General features: G+C 48.5%; 2 protein-coding genes across 3 annotated transcripts in view; one reads left to right on the top strand and one right to left on the bottom strand.

The window, feature by feature from the left end:
* Positions 1-1113: 1113 nt before the first annotated feature.
* The window catches only part of LRRC74A (leucine rich repeat containing 74A), a 39926-nt gene continuing 28931 nt past the window's right edge, over positions 1114-12108 (bottom strand). The window contains exons 14-16 of the mRNA XM_010844409.1: positions 9751-9843; positions 1432-1524; positions 1114-1234 (exon numbers count right to left, since the gene is read on the bottom strand). Coding sequence (XP_010842711.1) covers positions 1114-1234; positions 1432-1524; positions 9751-9843 — 307 coding nt within the window. The remainder of the gene's footprint in view (positions 1235-1431; positions 1525-9750; positions 9844-12108) is intronic.
* The window catches only part of ANGEL1 (angel homolog 1 (Drosophila)), a 68521-nt gene continuing 66410 nt past the window's right edge, over positions 9998-12108 (top strand). For both annotated transcript variants that reach the window (XM_010844380.1, XM_010844378.1), the window contains exon 1: positions 9998-10083. The gene's annotated coding sequence lies outside the window, so the exon portion shown is untranslated. The remainder of the gene's footprint in view (positions 10084-12108) is intronic.

Raw genomic sequence — 12108 nt, 5'->3', positions numbered from 1 at the left:
CGTCCCTGTGAGGTTGGGGGGCCAGGGAGTGTGTCACCAGGGGGGCCTCTTCTGGAAGAAACACCCATGTGTATTCTTCCCTGCGGATCCGCCCTGGGGATCTCCCAACGGGTGTCCAGTTCCCCGCTTTTCTGGTGCCCTTGCAGCATCTGCTTCCACCGATTGGCCGGAGCCACAGCTCGGGGCCAGTCGTCCTGCTGTTGGGAGCCTCTGTGGGTGTTCACCCCAAACGCGTCTGCAGCGGGCACTGCCAGGGTGCCCGGGAGCGTGTCTGCTGGAACAGTTCTCAGGAAACCCCACAGCGGGGCTGCTGAGAGCAGGGACCGCTTTGCTCGTTCTCCCATCTTTGACTGTATCCACTGAGTATCTCTGCGTTTCCCCCCTGCTCTGCCCCAGGAATGGTGCTCGGCGTGGGGGTCTATGTGTGGACAGTTCAGCCCAGACTCCAGGGGCTCACTGTCCAGTCTGGGATGAGTGTACTATGCCTGACATCATATTTGTAAATTTGTATTTTTTTTTTAAAGAGGGCCCCTAAAAAAAAAAAAAAAGAGGGCCCCTGTTTTCTAAGCTCAGGCTTCAAGAAGCTGCATCGACGGTGAGGGGGCAGACTGAGGGTTCTGACCCAGGCCACTCCTGTGTTGCTGAAGCCGGCTGCATTGCTGCCATTTTGCATGCACCCAGTAAGAATTCCCAGGTGGCTCAGTGGTAAAGAATCCACCTGTAATGCAGGAGACATGGGTTTGATCCCTGGGTCAAAAAGATGCCCTGGAGAAAGAAACGGCAACCCACTCCAGTATTCTTGCCTGCGAAAATCCAAGGACAGGGAAGCCTGGCAGGCTACAGTCGATGGGATCTCAAAAGAGCTGGACCCGACTTAGAGACTAAACAGCAGTAAGGATTTGATTTCCCTGAGCCAGTCTGGAATCCTGTTTTCTTTTTGTGTTTTCCCCCAACCCTCCCTTAGAGCTGAGACCGCGGTCCTGAGTTAGAGGACTTGTGGGATTGGAGCGCCCTCTGCTGGCAAGATCGAGGTACAGCCGGGAGAGTGGTACACCCCCAGGAGCGGCTGCATTGAAACCCTGCTGTTAGGATGCTGGCAGGAGGGTCTAGGGGTTAGTACACAGGCAAGCCTTTCCTGCTGGGCGTGGACACATTCAAGGACACATACCATGCCCTGTGTTTTTGCGTACACATCTTCCATTTCTGCTGCGCCTGGGATGACATCACCTGGGGTCTGCCGCAATGCAGTTAATGGAGTTAGCGTCAACTCCACAGGTTAAGCACTGGGTCCCCCACACACTACCCCACTGTGCTTCCAGCCACAAGCGGGGTTCCCCAGGACCAGCATGTCTGACCAGCCAGAAACAAAGTAGTGAGTTCCCATGACCCTTCAGGTTTGGTAATTCACTACCCTAAACCCTCAGAACTCACTGTTTAAGTGCTGTTCTGTTGATGGCAGTTTCATTTATTTTATAAAGGTTACAACTCAGGAGCAGCCAGATGAAGAGGCCTGCAGGGCAAGACCTGGGGGAGAGGGTGTGGAGTTGGGGCACGTCACCTCCCAGGACGCTCCCCAGAATCCCCCACCTCCCCCACCCCCGTGTCCAGCGTTTTCATTGGGGTTTCATTACTTCTCACGGTGTAGGCGGGCCTGATTGAACACTGCCTAATGAGTGACTCAGTCTCCAGCTCCCTGTCCTTCTATTGGCTGAACAACCGGTCAGCTCACACCTGTGGTCTGTCTAGGAAGCTATCTAGGTGGGGCCCACCCTGAGACCCCTCATTAGCATAACAAAGGCACTCCCCTCACTCAGGAAATTTCAAGGGCTTTTTGAAGCACATGCTAGGAACTGGGGAAAAGACCAGTTCTTTTCACATTATACCATAGCATATGGGGGCTGGTTTCATTCATCCCAGGCACATCCAGCCAGTCAGCTTCAGTTCAGTCGCTCAGTCCTGACTCTGCAACCGGATGAACTGCTGCACGCCAGGCCTCCCTGTCCATCACCAACTCCCAGAGTTTACTCAAAATCACATCCATTGAGTCGGTGATGCCATCCGACCATCTCATACTCTGTCGTCCCCTTCTCCTCCTGCCTTCCCAGCATCAGAATCTTTTTGTAAGGAGTCAGTTTTTCACATCAGGTGGCCAAAGTACTGGAGCTTCAGCTTCAGCATCAGTCCTTCCAATGATATTCAGGACTGATTTCCTTTAGGATTGATTGATCTCCTTGCCGTCCAAGAGACTCTCTAAGACAGACTCCCTAAGAGCTGGGAAAACAGCAGAGAGGTCTCCCAGGATCACAACACTGTCCCTCCTTAAAAGGCCCCGCTGAGCCCCGGAAACCGCTCCCCTACCCCACCCCAGTGCCCTCAGTTTCTCTTCTTCTCCAGAATGTCTCCTTCCTGAAGGAGCACTGTCCCTTTCCTCTAGTTCAAGGTCACCGTTTCCCTTTAGTTCAAGGTCAGTGTTTAGGACACAGGCTTGCCTTGCCAATCATTGCTTTCTTTTGTTTAAAAACTACCAGACAAAACCAATCCCAAGCCAGGTCCCCGCTTGGCAGGGCAGCCTGGTCCCCTGAGGACATCACAGCTTGCCACCACGAGCACCGCTGACCCGTGGGTGGCACTCAGAACTATCCCCTCCTCCCCACCACAGCTCAGAGGCTCCATCCAACCGCACAGACACAGATGCCAGAGGAAGGTCTCTGTGGCCTTAGCTTCTTCGGCTGCCAGCTCCTGAATCAAGCCCAGAGTGCGTGTGTCTGGTGTAGGTCCAAGCTACAAATCCCAGCTGCCCCTCCCAGAGCCTGTAAGGTGGGACTCTCCCAGCCCAGGAAGGGGCTTCAGATCTTAGGAACCAAGAAAAAGGCCAGATGTCCACCTCATCCCGTGTTGCCCACAGCACGCTCCTGGTCCCTGGCCCTCCTGTCTCCCCCTAGTTCTTAAGATTCTGGACATATTCCTTTGATTTCACTCAAGAGTTAAACCAAAGCCCGAGACTGGAATGCTTCCCGCCGTGTTTCAAAGACCCAGTACTTGGGTGTTTCAAAGATGGCTGCTCGGTTTGGCCCCTAAGGTGCCTGCAGGACCTTCAGCTCCCTGCAGACCTCCCTCAGAGGAGAGGAACTCCTCTGTGATGAGGGCATGCTTATATTAAGGACTTCCTGTGCCAGGCCGGGGGTTCAGCGTTTCACACGCAACTCTGTGGGGGAGTGGGTACCATTATCATGCTATTAACAGATAAGGAGATGGAGACTCAGGGAGGATGAGTGACCAGCTCAAGGTTACAGAGCTGATGTAGGTCTGAATCTCAGCCTTGCTTCTTACTAGCAGAAGACTTTGGGTGAGATGCTCAACTTCTCCATGTCTGTATTCCCTCAGCTATGATCACAGATCTCACCGCACAGGGTTCCTGAGAGGATGTAGTTAGTGCACATATGTCTGGAGAAAACCATAATTCAAAAGCATGCATGCACCCCAATGTTCGTTGCAGGACTATTTACAATAACGAAGACATGGAAGCAACCTAAATGTCCATCGACAGAAGAGTGGATAAAGAAGATATGGTATATATACACTGAAGTATTACTCAGCCATAAAAGTGGACAAAATAATGACATTTGCAGCAACATGGATGGAACTAGAGATTGTCGTACTGAGCGAAGTAAGTCAGACAAGACAAATACCATATGATATTGCTTATATGTGGAATCTTAAAAAAATTGAACAAATGAACTCATTTAAAATCAGAAGTAGAGTCACAGATGTAGAAAACAAACTTATGGTTACCACGGGGGAAAAAAGGAGGAAGAAAAGTTGGGATTTATATTTGGGAGTTTGGGATTGATATAACTCCCAATTTTTCTTCCTCCAACAGATAACTAATAAGGACCTACAGTTTAGCACAGGGAACTCTAGTCAGTATCTTGTAATGATCCATACGGGAAAAGAATCTAAAAAAGAGTAGATATATGTATATGTATAACTCATTCACTTTTCTGTACACTCAAAACTATCTCAGCAGTACAAATCAACTAAACTCCAATACAAATTAAAACAAAATAAAGAGTTAATGCACAAAACCAAACTGAGTTGGAGAAACTGAAAAATGTAAACTTGATGAAATGGGGGCACTGAATATGAAATAGAAAAAGTGAAACAAACTGGATAAAAGTAAAAGATCCTCCATCTCTTTTTTGGTTGTTGTTCTTTCTCAAGCCTTTATCAAGCATGGTAGAAAGGCTTTTGTGTGTACGTATATATATAGTGTATATAATATAAACATATATTTTAGAAAATATATTAATTTTTGCCTAGCTAAAAAATTTATGACATTTTGATTCTACTTGTCTTACTTAGTATGAATAGAATGCTCAATTGCTAATTTATATTCACTCAAAACTTTGATATAGTTCCCTGTGTTTTGGCATTTAGTGTTACTGCTGAAAGTCTGGAAAGCTTATTATCTTAGTGATTTAAAAAAAATTATATGAGGCTTGAAACTTCTAATCCAATTCTGAGAATATAAAGAAATACTATGTTGTACAAAAACAAGCCAAAACAAACAAAAAAACCAGGATATTAGCATGTGATGGGCTTCCCTGGTGGGTCAGATGGTAAAGAATCTGTCAGCAATGAGGGAGACCAGGGTTCAATCCCTGGGTTGGTAAGGTCCCTTGGAGAAGGAAATGGCAGCCCACTCCAGTATTCTTGCTTGGAGAATCCCATGGACAGAGGAGCCTGGTAGGGTACAATCCATTGGGTTGCAAAGAGTTGGACATGACTGAGTGACTAACACACACACACACACACAATTATTACTAAAGCACAAATTTTGTTCAAACTTCATAAAATTTTATGCTGGCGTCCACTATTTGCTTTATGAATCTTATTCAAAATTCCACATTGTATTCAGTTGCATTGAGCTGCTTCAACTGCATGCAGCAAATTCTGGTAAATTCTCTTTTCATTTTTACAAATATTTTCTAATTTTCCTTGTTACAGTTTCTAAGATACACCCATCATTAAAAAGTTGACATGTAATTTTCAAATACATGGTTTTTTAAATAGTATGTTTGATATTACTTTCTCACTTAGGTGTTTTTCTTCTCTGCAATCACCCTTGCTGGTTTTTCGGTCTTCTTACTTTCTCGAGGCTTTCAATGGCTAAATCAAAGACTTCTCTTGGTAAATAAATGTCACATCATACTTGAAAATGTGTTATTTTCAAATATCTTTTGATATTGATTTCGAACATAATTCCACAGTGATAACAGGCTGTATGATTGCAATACCTTTAGACCATGAAATTTTTGCACCTCGTTTCATGTCCCTGGATGTGTTCCAGTGTCTCCTAGTTTATAGTCTATGGAAACTTGAATGGAATTTGTATCCTACTGTTGTGTGAAAATTGTATAAATCTTAATTATGTTGAATTGGTTCATGGTGCTTTTCAGGTCTACTATATCCTACTTTTCTATATTTTCATTCTATTAATTTTTGAGAGTTTGATATTGAAGTTCCAACTAAAATCTTAATTTATCTACTTAAAAAATAATTGTAATATATAGTGGAACTGTATGTAACTTTGTCCTGTATTTTCCAAGTCTCCAGTAAATGTATTATCATACTTTCATAATAAAAAATTAGCAAAGCTAAGTTATGCAGAATACATCATGAGAAACGCTGGGCTGGAGGAAGCACAAGCTGGAATCAAGATTGACGAGAGAAATATCAATAACCTCAGATATGCAGATGACACCACCCTTATGGCAGAAAGTGAAGAAGAACTTAAGGGCCTTTTGATGAAAGTGAAAGAGGAGAGTGGAAAAGTTGGCTTAAAGGTCAACTTTCAGAAAACTAAGATCATGGTATCTGGTCCCATCACTTCATGGCAAATAGATGGGGAAACAGTGGAAACAGTGGCTGACTTTATTTTCTTGGGCTCCCAAATCACTGCAGATGGTGATTGCACCCATGAAATTAAAAGATGCTTACTCCTTGGAAGGAAAGTTATGACCAACCTAGATAGCATATTGAAAAGCAGAGACATTACTTTGTCAACAAAGGTCCGTCTAGTCAAGGCTATGGTTTTTCCAGTGGTCATGTATGGATGTGAGAGTTGGACTATAAAGAAAGCTAAGCACCAAATAATTGATGCTTTTGAACTGTGGTGTTGGAGAAGACTCTTGAGAGTCCCTTGGACTGCAAGGAGATCCAACCAGTCCATTCTAAAGGAGATCAGTCCTGGGTGATCTTTGGAAGGACTGATGCTAAAGCTGAAACTCCAATACTTTGACCACCTCATGTGAAGAGTTGACTCATTGGAAAAGACCCTGATGGTGGGAGGGATTGGGGGCAGGAGGAGAAGGGGAGGACAGAGGATAAGATGGTTGGATGGCATCACTGACTCAATGGACATGGGTTCAGGTGAACTCCAGGAGTTTGTGATGGACAGGGAAGCCTGGCATGCTGCGGTTCATGGGGTCCCAAAGAGTTGGACACGACTGAGCGACTGAACTGAACTGAACTGAAGTTGGTCGTGGAAGGAGGGCATGCCCTGGGTACCTGCACTTCAGCTAACCCCCTTTGCTGCCTGGCCATCTTTGACCAGCCAGCCTCTCTTACTCCTGCCTGGCCCCTCTCCTACCTTGGTCCTCAGCTTCTGCTGGGGTCCTCCTGCTGGCAGCCTCCTGACATGGCAAGCTGCTAAAGCGCGAGTCAGTCCCTCGTCAGTGGGTGGGTTCCTTGTGTAGTGCTCCCTAAAGGGAGCAGGGCTCTTTCTCAGGTCTTGTCCAGCTCCGAGGTGGGCTGGCTGGGGGTGGGGGCCTGAATGTTTCTGGAGCTTGTACTGAGCACCTGATTTTCTTCCTCACTACAAGACTTCCTGTAGCTCAAATGGTAAAGAATCTGCCTGCGATGCAGGGTTCAATCCCTGGGTTGGGAAGTTCCTCTGGAGAAGGGAATGGCAATCTGCTCCAGTATTTTTGCCTCGAGAATCCCATGGACAGTGAAGCCTGGGAGGCTACAGTCTGTGGGGTTGCAAGTCGGACATGACTGAGCGACTAACACACACACACACACACACACAAGGGTTCATGGTCGATGTGAGTGACTTTGCTTCATAATGAGGACAGGTCTGTCCAAGCATCAGGCTGCTGGACGCTTTGGGGCTCTGACATCATGCCAGGCTCCTGGGGGCAGAAGTTTGGGAAGTCAGAGAAAGGGCAGAGCAAGGACCACAAAGCAAGCTGATTCAACAGTCCTCAGGTGGACTTTTGAAGCTGACCTGACACCTAGTGGCCATAAGTAGGAAATACACCACACCTGGGCAGGTTCCAGAGTTGCTGCAGGCAGGGTTTCAGCTGGGCCTCCGTGATGGGGGTGTGTGTCAAGGGGTGGGCCGGAGGGTCCCGGATGGTGGCTTCTCCATATGTCCATCGTTCCTCCAAAACTACACACGCAGAAATAACTTTGATAATAAAATGTGCTGCCTTTTCTCTTTTAGGCAAAAGGTGAATAAAAACATTTTGAGAAAACTTCGCTATTTTCTTTTTTTTATTATTATTTTTAACTTTATTTTATTTTTAAACTTTACATAATTGTATTAGTTTTGCCAAATATCAAAATGAATCCACCACAGGTATACATGTGTTCCCCATCCTGAACCCTCCTCCCTCCTCCCTCCCCATACCATCCCTCTGGGTCGTCCCAGTGCACCAGCCCCAAGCATCCAGTATCGCGCATCGAACCTGGACTGGCATCTCGTTTCATACATGCTATTTTACATGTTTCAATGCCATTCTCCCAAATCTTCCCACCCTCTCCCTCTCCCACAGAGTCCATAAGACTGTTCTATACATCAGTGGCTCTTTTGCTGTCTCGTACACAGGGTTATTGTTACCATCTTTCTAAATTCCATATATGCGCGTTAGTATACTGTATTGGTGTTTTTCCTTCTGGCTTACTTTGCTGTTTTCATTGATCCCTTGAGAGTCCCTTAGACAGCAAGGAGATCCAACCAGTCCAACCTAAAGGAAATAAGCCCAGAATGTTCACTGGAAGGACTGATGCTGAAGATGAAGCTCCAGTACTTAGGCCACCTGATGTGAAGAACTGACTCATTGGAAAAGACTCTGATGCTGGGAAAGATTGAAGGCGAGAGGAGAAGGGGACGACAGAGGATGAGATGGTTGGATGGCATTGCCGACTCAATGGACATGAGTTTGAGCAAACTCCAGGAGATAGTGAAGGACAGGGAAGCCTGGCGTGCTGCTGTCCATTGGGTTGCAAAGAGCTGGACACGACTGAGTGACCAAACAATGAATGAACAACAGTCTACAGTCCGTAACAAATTTTGATGTAATAGCCTCATAATCCTCTGGGTTCCACCCAGACACCAGTAATTATTGGATGCTCAGTTATGAGCATGGACTTGATGGAGAATTTCAAGGGTTATAATAGTCTTAAAAGGCAAGCTCCTCGACTTCAAGGGGATCCGATTTATTTGGGGAGTCAAATATATCTACATACCCTGATGGGTGGGGTAGATGTGAGTTTCAGCTCAAAAACTCCTTCTATTGCCTTCTTTTCTTTTCATCATCCTAATTTTGACTCTGAGCCCATATGCTATGCTATGCTATGCTAAGTCACTTCAGTCGTGTCCGACTCTGTGCGACCCCATAGACAGCAGCCACCAGGCTCCCCCATCCCTGGGATTCTCCAGGCAAGAACACTGGAGTGGGTTGCCATTTCCTTCTCCAATGCATGAAAGTGAAAAGTGAAAGCGAAGTTGCTCAGTCGTGTCTGACTCTTAGCAACCCCATGGACTGCAGCCTACCAGGCTCCTCCATCCATGGGATTGTCCAGGCAAGAGTACTGGAGTGGGGTGCCATTGCCTTCTCCGTCTGAGCCCATACAACAGTCTAATTAACAGAAATTCAACTTTAGGCTAAGACTCTGAATGAGGGAAGGGAGGGAAAATAAGCTGTGGGGAGGGGGACAGATTTTCAGATCATGATTCCACCACATGTGCAGAAAGGGCTTAACATCACCTCCACCCTTGATGAAGAAGTAAAGTGAACCCCGAGGGCTGGTGCCTTGATTCCCAGGTGCCATTCCAGCACTTCCCTGGTGCTCCAAAGTGTGGCCCCTGGGCACCCCCAAACTCTCCCAGCTTTCCCTCGATTGCCCAAAGCAATTGCCAGGTGCGTGAGTTTTTTCATCTCACCCTCTTGTTTTTATTGAGCACCTACTATAAGCAGGCACTGAACAGGTACAAAGGACAGTTCCTGCCCTTGTTCGTCCCAGAGGCGGCTGGCGGGCTTAATCAAAACCCCTGAAGGCACCCATTTCCCCCATCGGCTCAGCATATGCTGTTCTGGGCTACACCTGCTCTTCTTTTGCTAAGCTCCTCATGCCTCCCCAGTTTCCCAAGGAATTTTACAAAGAAATGCAGGATGGCAGATCCCTAGAACAGGCGGGGGATCTTTGGTTTCAGCTGTCCCACTTTTCAGGTGGAACCACGAGGCTCCAAGGTCAGGTGGCCAGGCTGTGCCAGGCTACACTGGATGCCAGCTCGCTCCGTCTCCCGCCCGGACTCTCTCCAGGTGACACCCTGGCCTGTGCATCCAGAGGCCCCGTCCTCACTTTCTGAGCACCTGCTCCCTCTGCCACTTCCTCCCGAGTCTCAGCCATGCCCCCAGACACAGTTTACAAGCACGGTGGCAACTGCTTGCGTGCGCTGACCTTTCCCCCACTGCTCTCATTCTGTCGCCCAGCAACCCCACACACTCCCAATCTGTCTCATGGCTCTTGATGAGGCCGCCAAGGACGGGCCCCCTAAAACCAGAGGGTGCTCCCAGGGGAAGGGCAGGCCACCAGCAGCCCAGAGACCCAAGCCAGACTTTATTGGCTGGCTCACAGCCCTGGCCTTGGGGTTTGTCCACCGAGGTTTCAGCCAGCTCTCCGCCTCCTCCCCTGCCACCAGCCGACGTGCCAGGAGTTCTCTGTCGCCGAGACGTCTTTCCAGACTGGACGTGTTGCTATGACCTCGTCATTTTCAAGAAACTGGATTGAAAGGTAAGGGGATAACGCTGAGTGCCAATGCAGCCTAGTAGTGGCTGATTGCCGAGAGTGTTTAGACAGGCTCGAACCCCAGTGAGACCATGTGTAAACCCCTCTCTCGTCTTGGCAAAGCAATGCCCGAGGTGAGCTTCAGCGTCCGGACAGGGATGAGGGTGGGTTTACGTTGTCAGCTTTGGCAGCAGATTTAATTTTAGAATGTGGACGTGCTCCTCCTGGGTCCGAGCCACCCAACCCACGTTAGACAAACAGGTGTGCAGACACGACATATGAAAGAAAGTTGGTGACTGTTACTTGTGGCAGCAAAACTTTGGAAATAACCTAACAGTCGGTAAGAGGGTCTCTTTCTGCACGGTGATATACCACGCGGTGGTTGAAAAGGCTGAGATAGATCTAAAGATACTAACGTGGACAGTTCACCCAACCATACTGTAAGGCAGAGCAAGGTCAGAGGACTGTGACAGTATGGTTCTGTGCATGTGTGTTAGTTGGTCAGTCGTGTCTGACTGTGACCCCATGGACGTAGCCCACCAGGCTCCCCTGTCCGTGGGATTCTCCCGGGAAGAATACTGGAGTGGGTTGCCATTTCCTTCTCCAGGGGATCTTCCCAACCCAGGGATTGAACCCAGGTATCCTGCATTGCAGGTGGATTCTTTACCATCTGAGCCACCAGGGAAGCCCTGGTATGCTTCTATTTATGATAAGAGACTCTGTGTGTGTGTGTGTGTGTGTGTGTGTGTGTGTGTGAGGGTCAAATAATGTATAGTAAAATACTGTGAGTCTACCACATGCCAGCTAGTGTTCTATGTGCTTCATAGGCTTTAACTCATTTAATCCTTGAAAGCTCCCAGCCCTATATACAGATGGGGAGACTGAGGCACCAGGAGGTTGGGTAAACTGCCCAGTTCCACAGGAGTGGAGCTGGGGTTGGAACCAAGGTGGCCCGGTCCCAGAGTCCATGTTTTTAACACTTGGAGAACACACGCACGCCCACACACACACAGACACACACTTGATTGCAAGTATGTGGGAAAAGTTCCCGAAGCATGCATCTGGGCTTGCTCACAAGCGCACTCTGGGGGCAGCAGGAGCTGTGGGGGCAGGTGAAAGAGTGCCTTCATTTTCTCCCTACGGCACTTCTGTGGACTTAGGCCTTTTACAAGTAGATATGATTTGTAACAAAAAATGATAATTTCAAGCAACAATAAAAAAGAAAGATAACTCTGCTCTTCAATCGGAAGTAACAGAACTGCAGTGTGTGTGACCGCAGGGGAATTCGAGGTGCCCGCTAGAGCTCCCCACTTGGGTCCTGAGGCCCCAGCTCCGCCTCTTGATGGCCACACGGCCTCAGATGAAAACTGGAGGGTTGCTGGACCCGACCTGATCTTCAGCCCTCTGCCTTGGGCTCCTCCCACCAGTTCCAAGGAACAGGAGGTGGTGCTTTAGAGAGGGCGGGTTGGGGTGGGGGGCCCTCAAGGTGGGGTGCACGCCTGAACCACCCTGCTGGGGCGATGCTTGCTGGATGATGGTGTTGCTCCTGACCAAGAGCATCACGTGCCAGCCCCTCATGCGCATTGTCTCCACTCTATTGTTAAGAAACGCTCTCGGGTGCTGTGGTTATCACCCCATGCTAAACACTTGGAGACTGAGAGCCCTGCACACAGCCTCACCCTTACTATTAGAGCCGAATTACAGCAGAGGCAGCGGCTCCTCCACGCATGAGGGACTCTGACAGAGGCAGGGACAGAGGTTCTGGGGGAGGGCCGTGGGGCAGGATCAGACAGGGGCCTCCTCCGGCAGTCTCCTTAGGGCTTCCTCAAGACACGCAGCTGCAGGGCCATGTGCAGACCAGCGGGTCCTGCAGCCTCAGCCCCGAGGTCTGGCATAGGGAAGCAGGTGCCCGGACCATGCAGACCTGGGTCCTAAGGCTGCAGCTGCCCCTTTCTGGCCGCAAGCACTTGGCTCCATGCCTTCCTTCGCTGAAGCTCTGTTTCATCCCTCACAGTAGGGTGGGGAGCACGC

This window comes from Bison bison, unplaced genomic scaffold (genome assembly GCF_000754665.1).
Source record: "Bison bison bison isolate TAMUID 2011002044 unplaced genomic scaffold, Bison_UMD1.0 scf7180017864201, whole genome shotgun sequence".
Lineage (NCBI taxonomy): Eukaryota > Metazoa > Chordata > Mammalia > Artiodactyla > Bovidae > Bison > Bison bison.
This window is presented reverse-complemented; position numbering and strand designations above follow the sequence as displayed.